The following is a 27,381-nucleotide window of genomic DNA, read 5'->3' on the forward strand; positions in this document are numbered from 1 at the left end:
GACTCTCAAGTCCCTCTACTGCAACAAAGTGCTGGGCAATCAGATAGCCGGATCATATTTCACAAACAGTAATCCTCGCCATATCGCAGTTCACTCATTGCTCCCTTAGTACAACACGGATTTATAAATGGTGCTAGGAAAACTGTCATTGGGAATATTCCCCATAAAAAAAAAAAAAAAAAAAAACTTACAGTAGGAAAATTTCCATTGTGGGTTAATTGTCATTGTGAAAACTGTCGGGTTAAAAATTTCCATTTATTATGTTAGATTAGAAAAATTTATCGAAAACAAAACCATTGGAAAACAAAACTTTATTAGAAATTACATATAAATGCCATTTATCATGCACAATTTCTTAAAAAAATTTATTTGAAATAAAAGCCATCAAGATTAAAATTATATGCAAAGATATTCATTTGAAACGCCTAGAAAATGTGCATATTATGTGCAACACACCTTAAATACAAAATTTTGTTATGACTACCATAGTGAGAAGTATATCACCTCTTTCAACTTGGAATCTTTTTGCAATTGCCAGACCTGCTTCCATTTTCAACACCTTGATTAATTTTCAAATAGTAGGCTGACTATTGCAAACGGATTTATTTAAGGAATTGTGAAATGCCTCAATGATGTTCTAAGTACGAGAGTAGTTAGTTCCCATAATATGAATGTGTTCCAAACTTCAATAGGGAGAAGTGGGAAATTTCTGAATTGGATAAATCCCTTTCAGAATGTATGTTGACCTCGCTAAGGGAATATGTTTGAAAGGGATTTTCAAATTCACCATATTCATATATGTATGTGTTTGTATGTATGTATGTTTGTATATATGTATGCACATATATGTATCTCATATATATTTACTAATTATCAAGATATTATTATTATTATTATTATTAAATGCTAAGCTACAACCCTAGTTGGAAAAGCAGGATGCTATAAGCCCAGGGGCCCCAACAGGGAAAATAGCCCAGTGAGGAAAGGAAATAAGGAAATAAGGAAAAATAGAACATTTTAGGAATAGTAACAATATTAAAATAAATATTTCCTATTTAAACTATAAAAACTTTAACAGAACAAGAGGAAGTGAAACTAGATAGAAAAGTGTGCCCAAGTGTACCCTCAAGCAAGAGAACTCTAACCCAAGGCAGTGTAAGACCATGGTACAGAGGCTATGGCACTACCCAAGAATAGAGAACAATGGTTTGATTTTGGAGTGTCCTTCTCCTAGAAGAGCTGCTTACCATAGCTAAAGAGTCTCTTCTACCCTTACCAAGAGGAAAGTAGCCACTGAACAATTACAGTGCAGTAGTTAACCCCTTGGGTGAAGAAGAATTGTCTAGTAATCACAGTGTTGTCAGGTGTATGAAGACAGGAGAATCTGTAAAGGATAGGCCAGACTATTCGGTGTCTGTGTAGGCAAAGGGAAAGAACCGTAACCAGAGAGAAGGGTCCTATGTAGTACTGTCTGGCCAGTCAAAGGACCCCATAACTCTCTAGCGGTAGTATTGGTTAGTTAGAAAAAAAGGCCACTTTCTGCCTGACATTCTTCTCTATGACAATTATCCTACAATAGCAATTTTTCCACAGTCAGTTTTCCGACGAGGAATATTCCCAATGGCAATTTTCCCACAGGCAGTTTTCCTGTCATGTTTAAAAATACATTATCTTTACATCGCGGGATTCTAAGGACGTATAGGTTTTATTTTTGGATTAGTACCTACGCCAACGAAGTTGGAAGGAGGTTAAGTTTTTGTATTTGTTTGTATGTCTGTGTGTTGTTTGTTACTGGACAACTTGTTGGCCGCAATTTTAATAGCAGTGTAATGAAAATTTATGAAAATCCATGCCAATTCATACATGGTAAGGTCGAAGGTCAAGGTCGAGTCCATGGTCAAGGTCAAGCAAATGGTCAAATTCTTGTCATCAACCATACAGCCATAATTTTAATCGTAAAGCGATAAAACTTGCAGGGATTTTAAACTGTTATGTAAATAGCTGGAAATGATTAAATTTTCGAAGGTCAAAGGTCATGGACGGAGCAAAACGTCCATATCACATAATCAGCAATAAGTTTTGACATCGTTGTCACAGACACTTCAAACTTGTTTTATATTTGAGATTATGAAAATCCATGCCAATTAATACATTTTAAGGTCAAAGGTTCACGGTCGACCAAAAGTTTAAGAAATAAGCCCTACTAAGGGCCCCTCTACTTTTAATTGTTTTGTCGAAAATTGGAATTTTGGGACTTGAAGTGAATAAAGTAAATTAAAGTAATACCATATACACTTAGGTAACTTGCACCCTCATATCACCGCACATACTCATGTAACTTGCGATCTCGTATATTGTGTGACCCCAAGATTTTCACAAAAAAAAAAAAAAAAAAAAAAAAAATTATCCTGTATCTCGTGTATCATATATTAGTTTTTTGACCACTAATCATAATAAAGTAACCTCTTTTCCTACACCTGTTTATCTCAACATTTAGTTCAATAAGATGAAAAAACAAAAGAAAATTATTAAAATGTCATTTCATATAATATGAGTGATATACAGTATTATCAAAATTTTCGTGTTTTTGGTTTATGAATAGGTAAATAAAAGTCCACAAAAACTGCTTAAAGAATTGAAAGAAAAAGTCAATTTTCTAAGCTTCGCAATCAAGCACAGCAAAGCTAAAGACTATAACACCCCTAAAACTTCATTATGTCATTAAAATTGACATTATATAAAGTGAGAAAAATAACAGCTATAAACTACATAGCTTTATATTATAAAATGAAAATTATAGTTCAAGTAATAATTGTCTGTTCTAGCAAGAGAAAAAAAATATTCCATGGTAATCTGTTCATTTGGAAATCGTACAGCAATGGAAAAGATGCATATTTGTAATGTTTTTATTTCATATTACGATACTAATATTACGTGCATTATTATTGGATACCTTTGAGTAAAACATCAGTTTTATTTTAATCACAGGTGTGCTTTATGACCACATTAAATTGGCATAGTTTGGTCAACATGTAGCCTGGAAACAATTTTATGGACCATGACATATAGAAGAAACTGTTTCTATTGGAGCCTTAACAGGAGACTTTTTCCAATTCATCTCACTCAGAATTGGAATAAGATTTTCTATTATTTCGATTAAATGGAGATTTTCCAGTGCCATTAGTCACATCTAAGATCAATTTTATATATATATATATATATATATATATATATATATATATATATATATATATATATATATATATATACATACATATATATATATATATATATATATATATATATATATATATATATATAGAATATGATAGATAAAAAAATAGATTAAAAATAAAAATCTATGAAAAACAAGTGTAAATTTTATCTATCAAATCTATTCTTTTTTTTTCTAAGTTAAAATTTTAAAAAACAAAATTTCTGCATTATTCTGCATTAAAAAAATATGCCTTATGCTTAAATCAAGTCACAATCACAACACTTACAAAACATCTGAGGTATAGACATTAAAACAAAACCATGGGTTAGACCAATACACAGTCTTGCTAAAATTACTTCATATTTTTGTGTTTCTTATATGATGAGTTCCATGGAAATAATTTCATATTATTTGTTTTAATTTATGATTTTCACATTCGTTATTACACATAGTTTTCTACATTCTTCCTATTAATGGCTTTATGATGGTCATATAATCATTAACAGGAAGTTTAATGTCAAGCTGTGCTAAGTTTTTTTGCTGATAAAGCACATGTTCTGTTTTTCCATTACCAACAACTCCAACATGGGCATGAATCCAGCACACTGCAATATTTAGCTCATCAGAATAAAATTACTGAAGGAGCTCTATAATTTCTAATATCATTGATTCGGTGGCACTTCTTGAATAGGAATAAATGACAAACTTAAGATTCAACTGTAATGAGAGCTGACTTGTTTAGTCTGAGACTACTGCAGGACAGTCAGCACCCATAGAAGGTTTAGTTATCAGTATATAAAACAAATTGAGGTCCTTTTCTTTGATTGTATTCCCATGCCTATTGGTTATAGTGATTCTGAGTATATTTCTTTTATAAATGAAAGAGATGAGAGCATATTCTTGTTTTTCTTTATGATCCAAAGTGGAGGAAAAAGAGATGGTTGACTAAGGTTCATTTTGGTGTTTGTGGATTGTAAAGGCTTATTCGGTCATATTGGGAATAGCAGTTCATGATTGTATATAAATACATTGCTTTGATTGAAGAGCTTCTTGTTGGAGAATTGGTGGATAGGATCTTCAACACACTTTGCTTTGTTACAAAATCTTGATGTAAGGAAAAAAGGTGGCTCCCTACTTTTACATAAAACTGAGATATTTGGGGAAGATCTAAAGGCGCCCCTAAAAAGCATCAGGCCTTGACTGTGAATTCAATCTAAACACTTCAAAGTACCTTCAGACACTGCGCCATATATTGGGCTATCATACCCTATTTTCAATAAGCCTAATGCTTTTTAGATCATCAGTAAAGTTGACCCTGTTGTAGTGGTGTAAGAATACTATCACAGTACGTTCTGCGTGCAGAAATCGGCTAAAATGGCAGCTGCTGCCTTGCAGTCCTGCTTTTTAGCAAATGCCTAAGCCCACTGCTAATAACTGTGGAGATTGTTCCCTTGCAATTGTATTATCTAGTCTCAAGCTGGCACAATACAGATAACTGTGGCTGATTACTGCAAGGCAAGGGCATGTGATCGTAAAATAAAACTTGCCAAATTAGTTATCATGCCTGATGCTATTAGAAACAAGGATGCTGTAAATGACACATGTCAGAATTCCCCACTTTACTTGATAAATGGACGAGGGGGACCACAGGGTCCACGACTGTGGCCAAAAAAGCTAGTGACAGAATGGAAGATCAGAGCAGGTACGGTACTTGAAATGTCGGTAATCTAACAGGTAGAATGAGGGAAATAGTGGATGTGATGGATAGGAGGAGGATAGGTAACCTGTGCGTACAAGAGACTAGATGAAAAGGAAGCAGAACTAAAGATATACGACATGGGTATAAGCTCTATTAAAGTGGGCCACGAGAGGGAAGAAATGGAGTTGGGTTCATAATAGGTAATAACTAGAAGGAAAAAGTAGTAGAAGTAAACCGGGTAAAAGATAGGCTTTTAAAAATTTCAATGTTAATCGGGGATCCCACAGTAAATATAATTTCAGCAGATGGTCATCAGATGGGTTGCCAAAAACAAGAGAAAGAATTAATTACTTTACTTTAAGGGCTGCTTTTCTGATCCTAATCCTATATAGCAGAGAAACCCTACTCTCTACAGGACCTCCACAGTTATTTTATCATATTCGTTCGAAAGCATTCAAGATTTCACACCTCATATTGCTCGTTTATTGTCAAATCCACACTATCAAAGCACTTTGAGAATAAAAAAGTCTTCAGTTTCCTTTTGAAGGTCTTAATTCTTCAGTCTTTCAAATGGATTGTGGGAGCTTATAGTATAGTCTCAGGGCTACATATTTAAAGGCTCTAGAGCCTACAGTAGACCTATATCTAGGTTTAAATCATTCGAAACCATCTGTAACTATTCTCATGAAAACATGATTTGTTGGCTGCACAATATACTATTCTCATGTCAACATGATTTGTTGGCTGCACAATATACTATTCTCATGTCAACATGATTTGTTGGCTGCACAATATACTATTCTCATGTCAACAGGATTTGTTGGCTGCACAATATGTAGCAGTTCAGTTCAGTTCAGTTAGATTGTCCGGGGCATCTCCCTGGAAGGGTGCTTTTGTGAGGGCATGTCGTAGCCCCCAAGCAATTCTCTTGGATATTTTGGACGTCCGGTTCTGATAACTTGATGGGTTATTGTACATATTTGGTACTCAATTCTTTCTTTAATAGGCAGTCAGTGTAAATTATTAAGTATAGGAGTGATCCTTTCTTGGGGTGTGACATCTTTTATCAGTCTTGCTCCTCTCTTTATGATGCTTTGTAATTTCTTAAGCTGCACTCTTGGTAAATTGTAGAGGATGAAGTTACAGTTGTCAATCCTGTTAATAACACAGTTTATCACAAGTTTCTTTACAGAATGTTAATCAAGGTACTTCTTTATAAAATCAATATTTCTAAGATGATAACCAGCAGTTTTTACATTATTTATTTGAGCATAGAAAGACAAGTTACAGTCAAGAGATGTGCCTAGATCACAAAGTTTATGAGATATCGGGACAGGGTTGTTATTTATGTTTATTTGAATATCACCTAAGTTTCTTAAGCTGTTTTTCTTTCCAACCACCATAAACTTAAATTCTAGTTGTTTGACTGTCATCCATTCCCTAACACGGGTAAGAATTCGGTTTAGAGATTGAGTAGTGATATCTATATCATTTATGGAGAAGTTAAAAAATTGTGTATCATCAGTAAATAGTTTGAACTTCACTCCATACCCTTTTAGTATCTTCGATAGACCAATAGTATAGAATAAGATTGGGTCTAGTACACTCCCCTGAGGTACTCCTCTGTTCAAAGGTTCATATGATGAATAGGAGTTTCCAATTTGCACAAAATAATTTCTGTCAACCAAGTAGTCTTTTGGGTATTCAAAAGCTTGATCTTCAATACCAATGGACCATAGATCATTTAGTAGCAGTTCACGCACAACTGTATGAAAAGTAGCACTAAGATCAAGTAATACTAAAATACCACATTTGTTTTCATCCATCATTTCCAGCATAGCATTTACAACAGAACAAATAGCTGTCTCAGTAGAGTATAATTTTCTGTAAGCAGACTGGTTGTCTGGCAAAAGCTTCTATTTTTTTCGAAGTGACTAATTAGTCGTTCAGGAATTATGTATTCTAGCACTTTGAAACAAAGGATAGATTCAAAATAGGTCTATATGAGCTTAATTCCTGATAACCTAGAGCACTTTTCAGAGCTGGTATGACTATAGCCATTTTCCCAGATTTGGGAAACTTACACTCATCGATGCTTGTATGTGTTATTCTCGTAACTATATTAGCTAAACTAGAAAATTTTCTTCCTACAGTTACTTCAGATATTGGCATCTGATCAATCGCAGTTTGTTTTCTTTGCTCTCTTGATAATCTTGGCGACAACGTCTTGTGTTATATTATTGAATCTCGATAATTTTATCTGTGTATCTGGTGTAGCATTAATCTGATGTTGAATATTTGTAAATGACCTAGTTATATGTTCTATTTTGTTTTTAAAGAATTCTAGGAAATTATTTGTTAGTTCCTGGTCATTGTACCGCTCTGGTAGCCTTTTTTTCATTTACATCTCCCATTATACCATTTAGGAGACGATATAACTTATTCATGTCTGTTGGTGCTTCGCTGGTCTTTCTCTTATAGTATTCACTTTTCACATTCTTAATAAGTAATCATATTGGCACATTTCAGTTTGTATTCTACCCATGCATTTCAGTTCTTAACTGATTTTTCTTTATTTCATTATATTTTTTCTTCTTTTTCTCTAAAGTCTCTCCATCAAACCAAAGAGATTGGTCTTTAACAATTATAGTCTTTTGCATCAGTGGAAACATAGTATCATATTAATTTTTACTCACTCACCCTATTATATAGGGTCATAAGGCAGTCAATACACTTAGCGCCCAACCAACGTTGATTATCACAATCGCAGGGACTACTGAAAGTATCATTTATTTTCTTTTTTAATTTTTTCAATACAAACAAAAGGAGAGAAGTTTGATTCATGTCTAAAGTTTATTTTCTTCACCACTGTGTGTTTGTGTAAAGGTAGTCTAAATGCAATAACTTTGTGCACTGGAGATATAGTGCTGTTCCCTTCTACATTTATATCAAATACAATGTTATTCATTCCATCACTTAAAACTAGGTCCAACGTATGTTCAGTCAGAGAAGGTGCACAGTCAACATTATTCACCAACTGATACGATTGCATTAACTCAGTAAATGTTGAAGCATAAAGATTTGATGCGTCATCCATCCAAAGATTGAAGTCTCCACAAATACTGTAGCTAATTAATTTTTCTCCATGATAATCATCTCAACGAGTACACTGAATTCTTCAAAGAAGATACTAGTATTTTTTCTCGGAGATTTGTAAACTGTTACAATGGATTTTTTTTTTTTTTTTTTTGCATAATGTTTATTTTTATATATTCAAAACTTGTTACACTCATTCTTTTTAACAACTTGAGAGTTGAGTAACACCCCCCATCAGACCTGCCCTCTTTAGGGAATATGAAAGAAATCGTGTGTGTAGGGGGTCATTTCCGGGATCTTAGCCTTGTCAATGTTATTTAACCATGTTTCAGCCAATGCTAGTATGTCCAAATATTTCTCATTTATCAATTATCGAATTTGAATAGATTGATTACAAGCAGATTGTATATTTATATAGCCACATTTCAGGACATCCTTAGTATCCATGGTCAGTATTTTCTGCTAGTCTTTTCAATTCCAAATCATAAGCTTTGCAATTTCTTGAATTCATTGTGTGGTCATTTGGTTTGTTTAACTTAGTGCAGTTTATACATTTTTCCTGTTGCTAATTACATTCTTTGGTGGATTTTTTTTCTGAACATTTCCCGCACACTTCATCAGCAGTCTTAAACTTGCAATCTTTTTCAAAATGTCCATACCTCTAACAGTGTTAGTAGGTGATCACATGGTATCTATCACATATGTAATAAGTAACCAATTGCAACATAACTTTATCACCTTTATCATCAGAAGCCTACTGAACTCCAGGATCACATTTCAACAAGTAGTGGGTAGTCTCATCTGCAGCACTTTTTTTTAATATCAGACTTATCTTCTCTTCTATGTTTTGGATATGGTCCAGGCAACAATTTCTTTAAATCAAAGCATTTACTACTTAATCTTCATCATTAGATACATTGGAAATCATTATTTTAGGTTTCAGTTTTCCAATTTTCCTCGTCTTGGTGTTGGCATCCATGGTTTGAATCTTGTTTGCTGCTTCCTCTCTGATCTTTTTGTCAGCAAAGTTTACAACATTATTTCCATTTGAAGTTGACCCCGTATTAAGAATTGGAATGTCTTTAAGGGTATGTTCGACCTTATTTTTTTCTATCAGTGATTTTAGTTGATGCTTTAGTCGATTTAATTACTAGTAGATTTTTTTCCTTAACTGTGTCAGCATATGTCATTTTCTCTTGTTATGGAGCTATCGGTGTTCAAAGTGTTAACTTAATTGATTCCACATTCATCGATAGATTATCAACTTTCTCAGTGAGATCAGTGGTCGGGGTGGAATTTTCTGCATCCTCAGTGAGTTCTGCAATTTGGCGTTCCAATTAAGAGATTTTCTCTTTATGTCCGTTTATACAAAGGTCTTTCATTTTCCATTTCTCCTTCATTTTTAATATAGTTGTCTTGGCCATAATGGCTTCATCTACACTCATTATCATCATCATTTCCTCCTACGATTATTGACACAAAAGGCCCTGGTTATATTTCGCCAGTTGTCCCTATCTTGAGCTTTTAAATCAATACTTCTCCATTCATCATCTCCTACTTCACGCTTCATAGTCCTCAGCCATGTAGGCCTGGGTCTTCCAACTCTTCTATTGCCTTGTGGAATCTAGTTGAAAGTTTGGAGATCTAATCTCTCTTGGGGAGTGCAAAGAGCATGCTCAAACCATCTCCATCTAATCCTCACCATGATCACATCCACATATGGCTTATAACTTCACAAAGTGGACAAATCCATTTCAAGTTTCTTACGTCCTCATCACTGATGTTTGCCTCTATAAACACACACTTGTAGTAGCACCTGTTACAGCCACATCATATCCATTTTTTTCCGTCTCCCTTCGCAAACCTACATGGGGGCACCCAGCCTTGGTGTACTTTTACTTTTCACTTTAGTCCATAAGACTAACTAATATTTTCAAAGCCTTCACAAACGAAAATATAACCTGAAGCACAGCTCAGGGCGAGATTTTGACAGAGCACAACGATGACATGTCTTCACTCAAAAACGTCTCAAGTAGAAATCAACTGTTGTTAAGACTTTTATCCCTATTCTTTTGTACATCATCTCAACCAATCTAACCAACCCTTCTGGGACAAGAGTTTGAGGCTCTTATTAGCATAGTGTGAGAGGAGGATAAGCTAATCATAGGAGAAGAAATCAATGGCAGTGTTGGGAAGAAAAGGGATGGTTATGAAGAGGTACGTGGATAATTACAAATGAAGATAGGGATTATACTTTAGAGATGGCTCAGAGTTTTGAATTGGCATTTATGAACACCAGTTTTGAATACAGTAGTTGGAAAAGCACCTGATAACCTAAGAAAGTGGTGAAGTAGAGTTTAGAGGAGTTGACTAAAGCAATATCGTGAATTGAAAAGTGATTTTGGTGGAAACGTGGAAAACTACATAGACTAATAGTGATCGATTTTAAAATGAGAGGTAGAAAACCCAAGATGAGAAGGAGGATATTCAGAATTAAGGTTTGGAACCTTAGAGGAGATAAAGGTGAGTAATTCGATAGATTATGACAGAGAGAGACGACTAGAAAGGATTGAACTTGAAGATTGGTCAGGGTAACAGAGAGGTAAATATCTGGCCAGATATGAAAGAAATATGTGTATGGGACCAAAAGAGAAAAGTGGTGGTGGGATAGAGAGCTGCAAGAATCAGTTAAAAGAAAATCAAAGTAATGCATGCAGAAGGTACAAAGGAACAGTACAGGCAAAAAGAAAAAGATTCAAGGCAGAAAGAGCAGTAGAGCAATTGAATGAACGGCTAAGGATAAGGGAAGGAGAAAAAATTTCTATGATTTCAAACTTGAGGAAATGGCAAAGACAGGATTTGATGCAATTGAGAATCATCTAGGACAGAGATAGAAATATATTCCATAGGGATGAGAGTATTTTGAACAACTAATAATTACTGAAAATGAAAGGGAAGAGCTGTGAGAAGTACAGAAGGTGGGGGGGGGGGGGCAGTGATGAAGATACAGCATACAAAAGTCAAGCAGGCATTGAGTAAAATAAAAAAAAAAATGGTAAAACACTAGGTTCATCATAAAATGGTCAAGATTCTAGCTACAGAGTGGAAAGAATGGATGCTGGATTTATTAACACTGATATGGGAAGGGAAAATAAATGCCTAAAAACTGTTAGGTGAGTCTAATGGTATCTATATTTAAGCAGAAACATCATGTCATGGAATGTGGTAATTACAGGGGAGTTAAAATAATAGATAATGGTTTGAAAGACTTTAAGGGGGTAGTAAATGATATATTGCAAAGGTTTGGAAACAGTAGTATGAATTCATCAGGGGAAAAGGGACCATGGATGCCATCTTTATAGTAAGGCAGCTATAGGTAAAGAGACTAAGAGTGTAACCAGAAGCTCTTCTGTGCTTTTATGGATCTAGAGATAGCTTGTGATAAATTTAGAGAAGGCTTATTATAAAATCACAAAATAAATTATGTTTTGGTGCCTGAGGAAAGTCCCAGAAAGGTTGATTAAAATGGTTGATATGATGTACAAAAGAACAAGAACAAAAGTCTTAACATCAGTTGGGGAAATAAAATCCTTTGAAGTTAGTGTTGGATTACATGAGGTTTCATCATTAAACCTGATTCTTTTATGTTGGTCACGAATGTGTTAAGTGAAGAGATCAGAAACAAAGAGTTGTGGTAATCGCTATATACAAATGATTTGGTGATTTCTGCTAAAATGTGGAAGACTTACAGAGAAGGGTTGTAGAGTGACAGGAGTCTTTGAAGAAGAGTGAATTGAGGGTAAATGTGGATAAGACTGAGGTTATGGTGACCAGGTAGGGTCAGGATAGCCATACATGAAAGCAGAGGCTCGGTTACAAAACAGGTAGAACCCTTTATATACTTGACATACACACTATAAGTCAAGAGGGAAGGTGTGAAGCTGAAGTTGAGATTGTGATAAAAGCAGCCTTGGGGGTTATGGTATGTGATAAAAGAATGCCAATCGAGCTAAAAGTCAAGATCTGTAGTACAGTAATAAAACCTGTGTTAATGTATGGATCAGAAATGTGGTCTCTTAGAGGAAAAGAGAAAGCAAAGCTTGAGATAACAAAGATGAGAATACTGAGGTGCATCATAAGACTATTACTCCTTGAAAATTTAGAAAATAATGAAATAATAAGAATGGCAGGCCTTGTAAAAATTACAGAGGTGATAAGGGTATCGTGACTAAGATGGTGTGGGCACGTGTTTAGGATAAACGGTGGTGTGGGAGGGAGGAGGGCTTGGCAGGAAGCCTTTAGGCCAAGGGAAGATTGAGAGAGAGGCAGAGAATTAGATGGTGAGTAAAGGTGAAGGATGGTATGGAGAGAAGAGCTTTGGTGGAAGAGGATGCCTTTGATAAAAGGCATGGAGAGGGCAACCGACCCTTAACGTAGGAATAACGGTGGGAAGGTAGAAAAGAAGATTGTTTCTTTTTTAAGGTTAAGGAGCTCTCATTTCCTAGATAATAGCAATATGAATTCCGAGCAAGGGTCTTCTCTATGTATATTTTAGTATAAATACAACACTATGAAGAGAACTAATTCATTGATTAACGTTTGTCAATTTGCAAAATAAATATGAGAGGCAGCGAGGGTATAGTCAGTGACATGCAAAACTCTACAAATTTAATTCCCTATCACAATCATACTGTTTAAAATTTAAACTATATTTTTGTAATTGTTAAAGATTTACCAAATCAATGTATGGAAAAGAATAAGAAATGTATGTGACAATAACCTATAATGTAAGAATAATCCTGTTATTATATAACTCCAAATTATGGAATCATACACAGAATTAGTCACATTAATATTAACAATTATCACGGTCAAAGAGAACTCGAAATTCTATATTACTCATCAGTTTCAGCATTCTAATAAAGTTTTCAAGCTACCTCAAGTTATTAATGCAAGTATGCTACTGTACTTACCTCAATCTCCATTTGTTTTTCACTAACAGTCTTTTTAGTTGTACTAAGTTCTGCTTCTAATCTTGATTTGGAGTCATCAAGTAGAGCTCCACGCTGCTCTGAGGCCCTTAATTTTTCTTTGATATCTGCATTCTCCATTTCAATTCGATTTACACCATTCTTTAGCTTTTGTACACGGTCCTGCAATAGGGAAGGTTTAAATGAAAAATAGCTTCACAAAATAGCAATGTTTCATAAACATAGAAATACCTTTATTAAAAATATCAGTCTCATGGCTTACATACCACTTATGTTATGTGAAAAAAATAATTATAAATCAGTAAAATATATTAGTGAATAACCATAAGAGTTATCATTGGATAACTATAATGTTTAAAATTAGATGCAGTGAAAAGTATAAAACACCCAGCAGTAGACTGAACATATTAGCAAAACTAGTGTCCATGACTGCCAATGTAAGGCCATCAAATCCCATTAGGTAATTCATTCCAATCTAATAATACTATATGTTTGCATGCAATAACAGTAATAAATGGAACACTACTTGGATTGTAATATACAGCATAATTAACGCAAAATCAGATAAACATAGTCTGTACTTACTACATAGGAAATTTTAAACACTGAAAGAAACCTCTATAGATTAAAGAGGAAGAAGGTGTAAGGTACAAAAGTGGGTGAATCTTAGACTTGAGAAATTATTCATATAAGATTTATCAAAAAGACCAACCAAATCCCTACAACTAATTCAAACATCATAAAAAACGTAAGAAGCTAATTTGGCAAAAATTATAGAGGGAATTTTTTTTGTCAAATAAATAATCCTAAAGCATACTAATTATAGTAGTTAGATTCTTATTATTAAGTTTTCTGTTTAGTTCGTCTTTTTACATAAATGATCAAGTACTAACTAATATAGTAAAACTGAAAAAGATACAAGATGAAGCACTGGAAAACACCAATGGATATGAGACAACAGAAATTGGTTATAAAAAAAAAACAACAGAGTAGATGTAAAACATATACTGTACATCTTATCAGTCTTCTTGTTACCCCAATATCTTACACATTTCTCTATAATTGTGTATGAGCTAACAAGAATAAATTAGAAATTAAACACATTTAAAATCACTCACATCAAGAGTTGCCTTCTCATGCTCAAGGTCGGTCACTCTTCGCCTTGTATTACTAAGCTCCTCATTCAAGGAACGGATTTCACTTTCCTTTCGACGCAAAGCTTCATCCTGTAAAACATTATCAACAATAAAATTAAGAATTAATTCAATTAATATACATTACATATCTAATAAAAAAAACAAATAACATCTCTCTTCAATTTCACTAAACACTAAAACATGAAAGTAAATATTTAGCTAAATCCAACCACGGCACATTAATGCATTTACTTCTCTAATATGGTAAAATACAGTGGATTTTGAGACCCATTACCAAGAACCGGGTTGTGTGTCTAACGATGCTATCCGACTTTACTATTGTCTGCTACAATAATTATCAATAAATTGTCTAGTCTTTTTAACTACATATGTATCCAAAAACACAAGTAACGAATTCATCACATTTATATTAAAACATTTATTACTCTGCAGGCTAGATTAAAATTGAGACTTTATACTGTGTTCATGTTTATTGGTAAACATATACAAAATATACAGTATATATATATATATATATATATATATATATATATATATATATATATATATATATATATATATATATATATATATATATATGTATGTATATATACACATTGTAATCCCTCTTATACCGTGGTTCATTTATCACTCATTAAGTACATGGAAGGGCCTGGAAATTAATAAAGATAATTACAGTAATATCATATATACTCATAAAACTTGTGATCTCATGCGTTGAAAGACCTTGTATTTTTACCCATAAAAAGTATTCTATCATGTATCTCTTGTACAAAGTGAGCTCCTTTTTATGAGAGCAAATTATAATAAACCATCCTCTTTTCCTCTACCTCTTATCTCAATCTCTGGTTCAATATATAAAAAAACAACAAAAGAGAGTGATATAAGTTTCATTAGTGATGTATACAGTGATTACCAATCAAACAAAAAAAAAGCTGTTTTGTTATGAACAACCATTTTGGATAACACCACCAGTTTTTCTTACATTTCACCTTTCGTCCAATAGTAAATAATTATCGTAGTTGTTACAAATGATGATAAGTAGAATATGATATTATATCATACCTTTTATGGTTTATGAAAAGGTAAACAAAATTGCACTAAAACTTCTTAAAGAATTGGAAGAAAAAGTCTTTGTAATAAAGCACTGCAAAGATGAAGACTGTAACATTAAAAATAGATGGGCCATTAAAATTGATCTTAAATAAAATATGAGAAAATTATTTTTGATAGAAATTACAAATCTTTATATTGTAGAATAAGAGATAGTTCAAGTAATAATAATCTCTTTTAGCACGAGATAAAATAATCCTTTGGAAGTTTGCCTTAATCATCTGCTTTGGAAAGCGTAGAAGGCATTCTTGATCATCTTATAAACGTAAATCATGGAATATTCCATAGATTTATATTTCATAATATGGTACTAATATATGAGTATTGACATGTTTTATTATAAGATACAGTACGTACGTTATTTAACTTACATATATATAAAGGTGTGTCTACAGTAGAATTAAGTTTTAGCTTAAACGTATTTTAAGAGTGTGTAAATGGGTTATAAGAGTATTAGGAGGGTTTATATATGATTAAATCTATAAAGAAAATAAACAAACAGGAAAAATTAAAAAAATTAAAAATAAAATACTGCAGATTCGTGAATCTACTTTTTCCAGCTATTCTTTTGGGGGTAGGGCTGGATAGAACACCTGCAACAGCTGAGGGATTAATATACACATAAATAAACATATATACATTTATACGTATATATATATACATATATATATACATGTGTATATATAATATATATATATATATATATATATATATATATATATATATATATATATATATATATATATAGGTATATATACACATACATGTAAGTATGCATATAAAATGCATATATACATACATATATACATACATATATATGCATAGACATATATATATATATATATATATATATATATATATATATATATAGATATATATATATATATATATATATATATATATATATATAACTTTATGAAAAACAGGAGGAGGAAAAATAAGATAAGACGGCGTGCCCGAGTGTGACCTCAATCAGGAGACCTCTAATCCAACACAGTAGAAGACCATGGTACAGAGGCTATAGCACTACACAAGCTCAAGACAGGGACGACTGGCGAAATCTAACCGAGGCCATTTGCGTCAATAGGCGTAGGAACAGATGATGATGATACATATACATGTATATATATAGTATGAATAAATGTGTGTATGTATATATATATATATATATATATATATATATATGTATATATATATATATATATATATATATATATATATATGTATATATATATATATATATATATATATATATATATATATATATATATATATATATCTGTATCGTACAAAGTACGAGAAATATTAACAATTCTTGGTAATTTGACATTTGACCCCCAATAGAACTCAGTAATAGATATTTTTGAATAAATATCATATCTGTCTCCACATCATCCTCAACATTCAGCAACCTTTCAAAATAGTCAGCCTACCTTTTCCTAGCTTCATCTACATTCAACAACCTTCCATTATCCTGTTTCAATGTATCTTCACTCCTCGATCTACCCTTCCTTACTCTCTTCACTTCTTTCCAAAACTTTTTATGTTTTTCATATAGAATAAACAATCCCAAACCCCATCTCCAGTCAGCCACCCCCTTTGCCTTAACCACCTTCCGTTTTACTTCCACATATTTCTCTTTATATATTTCATACATCTCAATACTGTTACTCTGCAGCCATTCTTGAAATTCCTTATTTTTCTCTTCCACTTTCACTTTCACTACTTCCACCACCCACAACCCTTCCTCATACTACCTCCAACAAACCTCTTACCAGATATATCACTTGCATGCCTAACAAAATTTTCTTTTACTAACTTTCACTCCTCAAATCGCAAGTTTCTCTCTTTCACTCTGTCATATGCCACTTCTAATCTTCTTTTTATATCCACATTTTGCCTCTGGTTTTTTCAACTCTTCCACCTTCACTACCTCACTTTCTTACATCCCTCCATACTATTCCAAATTCATTTGCTATAGCTAATTTTGCTTTAACCGAATAAAGATCAGACATACCAGTAGCTATATCCCATAGCTTATTTTGGAAAATAAGGCAATTATCCTAATCCAGAGGCCATACTAGTTGAATAATAAAATTTTAAAGTTTCTCTTGCTAAGAACATGTTCCCCTCTAGTATTCTACTATATACTTATTTGTGCTTATTATTCAACCCAAATTTTCTTTTTTACCTGCTGGCTAGCATGTGACACTGCCTTATTGAGCTTGTCATCACTGTAACGTTTCTTCTCTTCCAACTCTGACAAAGCTCGAGTTACATCTCTCAGCCGTGCTTCTGATTTCTGGTGAACTTCTTGGAGATCTGACAATTGTCGTTCAAGACTGGAAACATGAGCTATGGCATCATCCTGAAAATTACCAAAGATCATACAATCAAAACATTAATTTTTTGATGCTGAGCCTTAATATTAATAAAAAAAACTAAAAATACCATTGCTTGTCATTAAACTAAGAAAAATACATAATCCATAATAGTATATAATCCCAACCTGTTTGATTTTCTCCCTAAAACTATCTTGCATGCAATTATGGTGGTTAGAATTCTCTACAAGTACATAAATAATTTATTGCTGTAAGTTATAACTTAGAAATTCTACAAAATGTATATGTTATCAATTATCTGACATGAGCAATAAGAAAATAATCATAATCTAATCCACCTACTGTGTGAGTAACTATAGAGACATGAATTAAAACCCTGACTACCGAAAGGTGAGAGGATATGTAACGGCTCCTCACTTATCCTTCCCCTAAGTGGATTAGACTGGGTAAAGTCTATTGTGCGTACAGATATCTATGGTTATCTTAGGATACGTCCCTGATTATACACGATATCTACGGATAGTCGTTCCGGGGGTTGGAATCCCATGATACCTGGCGGTAATTCTCTTGTAATATCACTCGCATAAATATTATACAGTAGGAAGCAGCCGAAGGGAACTTCCATCAGGACGTCATGGCTATCTCAGGCAAAAATAGATTTTTCCTACGTCAAAATCCCTTTTATTCTCCATATGTCATCCCAAGACTTATCTACTGAGATAATTTTGATCTATCCCAAAATTAAAAGGCTACCGAAAGACAAGAGATAAAAAATCAATATTCAAATTATACTGATTGAAACCTCTCAAGTTTTACTTGTGCTTTACGCCTTCATTTGAGGAAACAAACTAAATACTGAACTGCTCTTCACAAAGGACAGAGTGATGGCCAGATAATAATAAAATCCTGTGGTCTGTGCACATTGCTTTCTTATTACTGAACCAAAGTTTTTTACTCTTATTTATTACTTCAGTCTATTATTTTTAGGCCTAAAATGCCTATTACTAAAAAAAATGAAAAGCCAAAAAAAATATAAAACATATTGGCCCTCGGAAACCCTCAATATGAAATGTAGTCCAATATACCGTTAAGATTTAGATACTTTGCATAATGTATTTATAAATCTGCGATGGACAGCGGGGGCAATAGGTTAACTGTAATAAGGTGAGTGATTACTGTACATGACATCTCAAAAGATTATCTCTTTATATTAGGGTACATAATTCATGTGGCTATGGTCCAGATATCAAATTCTAACATGTTTTGAAGCTCCATACTTACCCTCTCTAACTCCACTTGATTCATCTGTGTCATAAGAGCTCTTAATTCATGACGCACTGTTTCAGGGTCAATTTCTGCTACATTAATTTTTTCAGTGGATCCAAGAGCCTCTATTGATGCTGGTAAATCACTGTGGCTACCAGATAGTTCGAAACCTGTAAAAGAATGTCAAATAATTTTTATGTAATGTATTTGTGAATAATCAAGTCTTAAAACATGTAAGTATTGAAATAATTGTTATACTTAACTGACAAATTTTTACGGTCCATCATAAATGTTTTCCTAATTATGAAATATAACGAAAAACACTATTTAAAACACCGAGTCTAAACAATTTACACTTCTACATGAGAAAGACTTTAACAATTTACACTTCTACATGAGAAAGACTTTAACAATTTACACTTCTACATGAGAAAGACTTTATAGTCTTCACAATCAAATGTATGATAATTCCCATTCACATCATCTCAAGCATTCAAAAAATATACTATAAATCAACTCATTCTCCCATAATTTAGCCCATAAAAATATAAATCAAGAGAACGATCTGTTGAGAGGTTACTTTCTGTTTAAAATGAACATGACTAATTCCAAGAGAGCAAACTCCAATACTTTTCAGCAGTAAAATAAAATAAAATGATACAGCAAGGATTTTTATGAATAACTATTGACTAAACGAACTGCAGCTAAATATGCTCATAATTATTTAGAAACAATTTTTACAGCATTATAAAAATTCAATTATAAAACAATCAATAATAATTTTGATGTTTATGATTATTGCTTCTTCTCTAGAAACTTGGTTTACCGACATTTAACCATTTTTTTTCTTTAAATTCACATATGCTTCGAGTACAGTAATGAGACACTCTAGCAATATTAGTAAGAAGTGAAGCGGTGATGCTGCAGAGTCTGCTATTTCAGTCTCGAAGTCAGAACTATTCCCAATCCTCTTAATACCACGCCAGTTGGAAGGAGGGAGGGTATGTGTATGAACATCAAGGGAATATAGACAATCATTTTATTACAGGCATTAAAATTCTATTCATTTCTATGAACTTCCCATCAAGTTCATATTGCTGACTCCAGGTGGGACGCCAGTGAAGGAGAGATAGGAGCCACATATTTCAAACTCTATAGATTGGAGGGTGTTTTCCACATATGGCATTACTGAAGGTAATGGCTTGTAAAATCTTTCCACTTCAGCATGTTAGCATGTTAGCATAAATATTATTATAATTAATATTATCATCAATGTTGTTATCAATACTATTATCGTTATCAATAAATATGAATAATAATATTAATGATAACAGTTAAATTTATGTGTAACAAAATATTTCAAAATACAGTTTGAAATACGGAACTCCAGATTGTCTCTAAATTATATGCTTTATTAGCTGTTCAAATAATCACTACATCATAGAACAACGAACAATTTCTTTAGAAATATGAGAATAACGAATCAACTGAACTCAAAATTAATTAGACCACATACCCTGTAGCCACTATACGGCCAAGAACCCACCAATCTGAATCAGAAAACCAAGATTTTTCAAGATAATGTTTAGCGATAACCAACTCGTTATGCCACTGAGCTGTTGCTAAAGCTCTTTCCAGAAAAAGATTTCCACAAAAATTAATGGATTTAATTACATTTCAAATATCAAAGACCGTAACCTTCAAGACTTTTATTAGATTTGGATTCAATTACTGTACAGTATTTGTAAGCTTCTGTGACCAAAAATCTAACTAATAATGATATTGAATTTTGGGACCCCAATCCAACAAAACAAATTCTGGACACTACTTCTGATGTCCCTAGTACTTTCCAAATAATACTGTAAAGCTTTGACCAGACAAAGAAACTATTTTCTGACGAAATTTATTTGCTTTGAAGGAAGTCGAAAAGGACAAAATAATCTTATGTTCCCCAAAAGCCTACCTTAAAAGATAGAGCTTGTAGTCCACTTATATATACATTTAGCTGAAGCCAATTCCAATAGGATAAATGTCTTAGCTGTGAGATCTTCATACAAAATATTTTCCAAAGGTTCAAAAGTTAAGCTTTTCAAATGCTGTAAAAGCACATCCAAATTCCAATAAATAGACCTGACTACTGGATGCCCTTCAATACTAAAAGACCTACAACACATCTGCTATAATACCTGAAATGGACAGATCAAATCCCAGATCCTTGAACACAGAACTAAGACTAGATTTTTATCCCTTGATGGCTGATATTGAAAGTTTATTTTCATAAAAAAAAATTAACTGTAGAAATTTAACATTATCACCCAAGCTAGTTCTAGTCATTGATACATTCCTAGATTTGCACTAATCTCTAAACATTTCATTGTCATTGATACAGATTATTTTTAGACTATCATTTAGAACCTATAATAGACAGTTAAGATGGTTGCAAAAACCCTTTGTTTCTGAGAATACGGTGGACAGTCTTCATGTGGTTACATGTATCATGGATGGTTTTCGATGAATGACCTTTGAAATTGATTGTCTGGGCAGATTGGTTTTGTGCAGCATTCTTCTCAGATACTGCAACAGCAGAGGCCACTGATTAGTGAACCATTCCCTTTATAGCCAGAATAGGGATAGTAGCTCATCCTGCTGTTTGCAGAGATCGTGAAATTGTTTATAACCTGTAAAATCATGGCAAAGAGTGGAATGCATAAAAATGAAGACTTGACCAGTCGTGTAACAGTTCATCTACCTTCCTTGTAAAGGGATCTGGCACATGTGAACAACGAACTTCTATCTTTTTGTTCAATTGTATAACAAACATGTCTTCTTTGGATTGTAAAGTTGTGGGGAGATATTGGCTTGCATTGAGATGTTTTGACTTTGCATGAATTTGCACATAATTTTGATCCTACAAACTTCTTGATAAAACACTAGTCGCCATCAATGGCAGAGACAATATATCTGTCTCCTGGCCTGTGTTTGGATTTATCTCTTAGATGAATCCGGTCACCACATGAGACATGGGGGTTTAGGGGACTGACAGCTGTGGATGACTTGCTCCTTTCACTGTATGGGTGATTACTGTTGGCTGTTCCTGTTGAGCTTTAATCTCGAGATGATTTGCTACTGGAAATGGGAGGTTGGTCTCTTGTTCTCTAATCCTCGAGTTTAACCGAGCAGTAGTGATGTCAATGACAAGTCTAAAGATAGTTAGTTGTTCTGGAATAGCCATCAATAATTCTTCTTTCAGTTCCTGCATTGTTCTCTCTGCAACAGGCTTTTTATTTGGACTTTTGACCCTGCCATATCCTAGTGAAATATGGTACTTAGACAACAAAGTCATTTCTTAAGGCGACAAACCCTGAAGCCAAATCTACTCGAATCCCAGCATTGGCCCGTCGATAGAACATAATTCCAAGCAAGTGCTCGAGGGCATCACGAAGGGTCTCATTATGCGACATGCGGGTAACAGTGTATGAGGTCAACGTTTATCTAAGTAAAAAGATGAACTGCCTATTTCTTCTGCGAACATCAGCAGCAAATGATGTACCTATGGTCTCAGGAGGGTCTTCAGAGGATTGTGCGATCAAATCCTTGGGATTCTCTTCAATGATGAGCAGGTATAACATTTCTTAGTGATGGTGGAATCTAAGTCGCCTGTGTTGAGTGTGTAAAACTAGCAGTGAAACACTAGCTTAAGGTGATGCTTTGATGAATGGTCTAGTTTGATGTGTAAAGCTGTCAGCAGACCATGCAGTATGAATCTAGGAACAATGGTTAAGAGTCTGACTGGAGACAGAGGCTTTGCTTTCTTTACAGCCAATAAATCATTCCTGGAGATCATGGCCACTTGGAGGTACCGTTTCACATTGTGTACTTTTGTCATCTTAGAAAGATAAGTGCATAAATCTGAACAATCTGGGTGAATGGACTTTCATGAGTAACTGAAATAGAGTAATGATACTCGACCAGACTCAACATCCTTAACTTTGATCTTATGAACTACTGAATCTTCAGTTGTGGAGATGAACTGGAAGATTTGGCAAGCTGTGTCTGTGCACTCTGGTGCATTCCTGCTAGCAAAATCTAAAGGGACATTTGCTTGTTCACTCAGGTGTTAGATGGGCACCTGATATCTGCTGGCTGTGGCAAGGAATGAGGTTACACTTAGATTTGAGAACTCACTCCTGCAAATTTTGGTGAATGCTTGCATGCATGACTTACTATTCGTAAGGATATATGTTCTGTCTTGATTGGACTATGTGAGGGCTGAAATGGTTAATTGCTCCTGCTATTCCCAGAGCTTCTATTTCATAGGGGAGCCAGGTAACCTGGTGTTTCTTTGGTTTTGCACTGTAAAACCCAGCAAGGTGAATCTTTTGCCCACGAGACACATATATCATGCTACCTATGTCACACTGTTAGACCGATCCATTAGTGACAATAAAAAATTGGTCATCTGGGTGAGGGAGAGTATTAGACTTGTGGTTTTCAATTACATCCTTTTGATTTTCTAAATGCTGATAAAAAATCATCAAACCATATCAACTTGCTATTCAAGGTTAATCCCACAAGTGCATCATCAAGGGGCCCAATAAAGGTACTGCAACTAGGGAGTACACAGCCTAGTACTTTGTAGGCACCAATGTAAAAGTGGAATCCCTTCACTGTGGTTGGAGGTTTTGCCAGGAAGAGCGAGGAAATTCTATGGGGACTTGCATGGATAGTGCCCTGTTGCCATATCCAGCCCAAAATGTAGTTGACAGGGGCAGATGACAGTTTTGTGCGCTGAAAGTTTTAAGTTGCATTTGTCCAGGGCTTGCAGGACATGTTCCCAGTTATAGAATAATTGTAATGGAGTACTGTATTTCCACATCACTATAATTCCTCTGCTAACTTTGCAATGACACCTTCTTGCAGAATTTTCCCTAATGTTCTTCACTGATGCTTTGGAGAGGGGGTCTGGTGAAAGGCACTAGTGAGGTCGGTTACTACTATATTCTTCCGAGCTATAGATTGGAGGGTTTTCCACATATGGCATTACTGAAGGTAATGGCTTGTAAAATCTTTCCACTACAGCAAATGGTGTGACAAGTCGGAAGCCACCTTGCTTTTTGGCGAGGAATGATGGGTTTAAATATTCTGTGATAATTCTTGTTTCCCCAGGTCTGCAGAAAATTCATTGTTCCTGCAGTCTGTTGAATGAGTCTTGCAGTTCAACTAACTTATCTCTGGAGTACTGTGGCACTCTTCCTTTACATTGTAGAGGCAGAACGATGCCCATGTTGACTACTGGTTCAAAATGTTCAGCAGTATGGTTGTATTTTGTGGCTAGAGGATCGAAGACAGAGCTATACTTCCCGAGAACTGTAGTGAATGACTGCTTTACATCATCAGGGCAAATGTTATCAGGATAAGGTATGGACTTTTTCACCAATGTGGATGAAGCTCTAACAACCACTGTGTTATCGTAGGTGTAATCAGAATTGGTGACTTCTGGAGCCGGTACATGTACAGCTCAACAGATGTGTTCCTGCTTTTGTAAAGTCTGGGTTCTTGCAAGAGGTTTGGTAACCAAATCTTTCCATTGATGACATCTACAATAGAGGGAAGAGGCAAATTTGTAGTATCTTTTGGTTCTGTCCTTAGTTCTAAGGCTAAAACTTCGTTATCTGCTAATGCAGGGGAAACCTGTACTTCAATAAATTCTCCAGGCCAAATAGTATTGATTCGGGGTGGTACCTGTACTGTATAACCCAATACCCTTCTAATAGTAAGATGCTGTGTAGTTTTCTTCGTGGAGAAAGTGGGTTCCTAATTGTGTGTTTTAATCAGGCATTTTGTTGGGTGCACACCTATATCATTCGCATTGATGAACGGAGTACCAGCTAAAACATTTACATTTAGGTCTGCAATTACCAAAGTTTCCAGTACATGTGGCAGGGTCATTTGTGTCAAGGAATGTTATCTTTCTGATAACTTCAAGAGGGGTTATGCCATCAGCCTGGAGAGCCATCCGAGTTGTTTTCTTCACGTGAGCACCCAAAGATTTGGCTACAGTTGCTTTTATCATGTCTGCCTCTGCACTGGTGTCTAATGGCACATTCACTGTTATTTGCCTGGTATGAGGGTTAGATTTGCAAAAGTATTTCTTGTCATCTTCGGGGAGGAGTCTGCACTGGGACAGTGCTGGGGAAAGACTTTGTTAGTTTAGTGTACATTATACATGACTCATTATCTCTGCTCCAGATCTTGTCCATCATCAAATCAATAGCTTGAGCAATCTCAGGCTTGATTGATACAAGGGTTCTGTCTCTCAATTCTGTGGCATACCTTTGTTGAACTTCTTTGGGAAGGCTAGAAGCAATCTGATATAGCCACAGTAGCACTGTAATGTTTTCAAGTGACAGGCTCATTTCCTCATCTTCTTTTGGTATTTCCCCATGATGTCCCAATGCACTATCGACTCGTAGCAGGTTGTCTTCAACGAAGGATGTAAGACGCTGAAACAATGATTCGTATCTCTCACCATCTCCCAGTTTTATGTCTAGGAATTCCAAAAACCTTGACCCTGAGATTTGTATGTTACAATGCAAATGAATTGTTTGCCAAATGTCATTGAGTGAAGTGTTGCTCTTCAAAATTGTATTTTTAGAGATCACTGTAGCGTAATTAGCTATCTGGCCTAGCATAAGTTCAAGTTTCTTTACCTGTTGAGTGGCAGATAAACCAGATTAGATGTTAGCAAATCTGCAATTAGGATTTGATTTTGTCTTTTTTCCCCATCTTTCATTATCTTTGAGGTAGGGCTCAAATTATTGGTTTACACCAAGAACATAAAGAATATTACTCTCCCATGCCTCAAAGCTGGAAATGATCTCATTATTCGTTAAGGACCACTGTTTGAGAGCTTTGCTGTAAGCCAGGATGAATTATCAATTTCACTGTTGTGTAGACTGACAGAAAATTTTTTATCAATTCACTCTTCTGATGATGTCTGTTTGTTTATCTATTTAAATGCGGCATAGTTGGGTAATTGATACTGCTGCCAATAAGGTGAACGGCGAGTGGAATTAACTTTAAATACTTTGTAAACATTGAACAGTCTTATACAACCAAGATTCGAAAGGACAACAACACACCTTGAGCATTGGCACATGTGCAAATAATAGGAATGTAAACACTGATCACAATCATTGATACAAAATCTGTACAACAGCTTATTCTATGTTTGGGTTCCCCCAGGTCCCTCAGTGTGAGGCCCTTCGTATATCCACCAGAGAGTTGCTAATGCATCTCCCGGTGTATTTTGCATCTTCCAGTCTTGGATGGTCTGGGATGCATCTTAGGTATTTATCGAGCTTATCCTTAAACACATCTACACTCACTCCTGATATGTTTCTTAGATGATCTGGCAGCACATTAAATAGTCGCTGCATTATCGATGCTGGTGCGTAGTGGATTAATGTCCTGTGCACCTTCCTTAGTTTTCCTGGTATAGTTTTGGGCACTATTAATCTACCTTGGCTTGCTCTTTCTGATATTTTTAGTTCCATGATATTTTCAGTAATTCCTTCGATTTGCTTCCATGCTTGTATTATCATGTAGCGATCTCTTCTCCTTTCTAGACTGTACAGTTTTAAAAATTGCAGTCTTCCCCAGTTGTCAAGGTCCTTAACTTCTTCTATTCTAGCAGTAAAGGACCTTTGTACACTCTCTATTTGTGCAATATCCTTTTGGTAGTGTGGGTACCATATCACATTGCAGTACTCGAGTGTACTACGTACATAAGTTTTGTAAAGCATAATCATGTGTTCAGCTTTTCTTGTGTTAAAGTGTCTGAATAGAATTCCCATTTTTGCTTTACATTTAGCCAACAGTGTTGCTATTTGGTCGTGGCATAGCATACTCCTGTTTAACATTGCACCAAGGTCTTTAATTGCTTCCTTATTTGTGATTGTCTCGTTATTAGGTCCCCTGTATGCATATACCATTCCTTCTCTGTTTCCATAGTTTATTGATTCAAATTTACCGGAGTTAAATACCATCCTATTTATCTCTGCCCATTCATATATTTAGTTTAGATCTCTTTGTAATGAGTTCCTATCTTCATCACAAGTAATATCCCTACTTATTCTTGTGTCATCGGCGAAACTTTTCACTACAGAGTCTTTAACATTACAGTCTATGTCTGAGATCATAATAACAAACAGCAGTGCTGCTAATACCGTACCCTGTGGCACATCAGGTATCACCTGATCTTCATCTGATTTCTCGTCATTTGCAACCACTATCTTTTCTGTTTTGCAGAAATTCTTTTACCCATTTTCCTATCTTTCCCACAATATTATGCTTTGTTTTTCTCTAATATATTATGGCCTACCTTGTCAAAGGCTTTTGCAAAATCCAAATAGATCACATCTGTGTCTTTTTCATTTATCATATTTTTGTATATTTTTTCATAGTGTGCTATCAGTTGGGTTTGTGTACTTTTTCTGGG

The 27,381-nt window shown here is 34.5% G+C and overlaps 1 protein-coding gene across 2 annotated transcripts in view; it reads right to left on the reverse strand.

Moving 5' to 3' along the window:
- The window catches only part of LOC137645715 (rootletin-like), a 746,485-nt gene that overhangs the window by 82,865 nt on the left and 636,239 nt on the right, over positions 1 to 27,381 (reverse strand). For both annotated transcript variants that reach the window (XM_068378593.1, XM_068378592.1), the window contains exons 29-32: positions 18,897 to 19,051; positions 17,465 to 17,641; positions 14,122 to 14,229; positions 12,986 to 13,165 (exon numbers count right to left, since the gene is read on the reverse strand). In XM_068378593.1, coding sequence (XP_068234694.1) covers positions 12,986 to 13,165; positions 14,122 to 14,229; positions 17,465 to 17,641; positions 18,897 to 19,051 — 620 coding nt within the window. The remainder of the gene's footprint in view (positions 1 to 12,985; positions 13,166 to 14,121; positions 14,230 to 17,464; positions 17,642 to 18,896; positions 19,052 to 27,381) is intronic.

Source organism: Palaemon carinicauda, chromosome 8, assembly GCF_036898095.1.
Source record: "Palaemon carinicauda isolate YSFRI2023 chromosome 8, ASM3689809v2, whole genome shotgun sequence".
NCBI classification, from domain to species: Eukaryota; Metazoa; Arthropoda; class Malacostraca; order Decapoda; family Palaemonidae; genus Palaemon; species Palaemon carinicauda.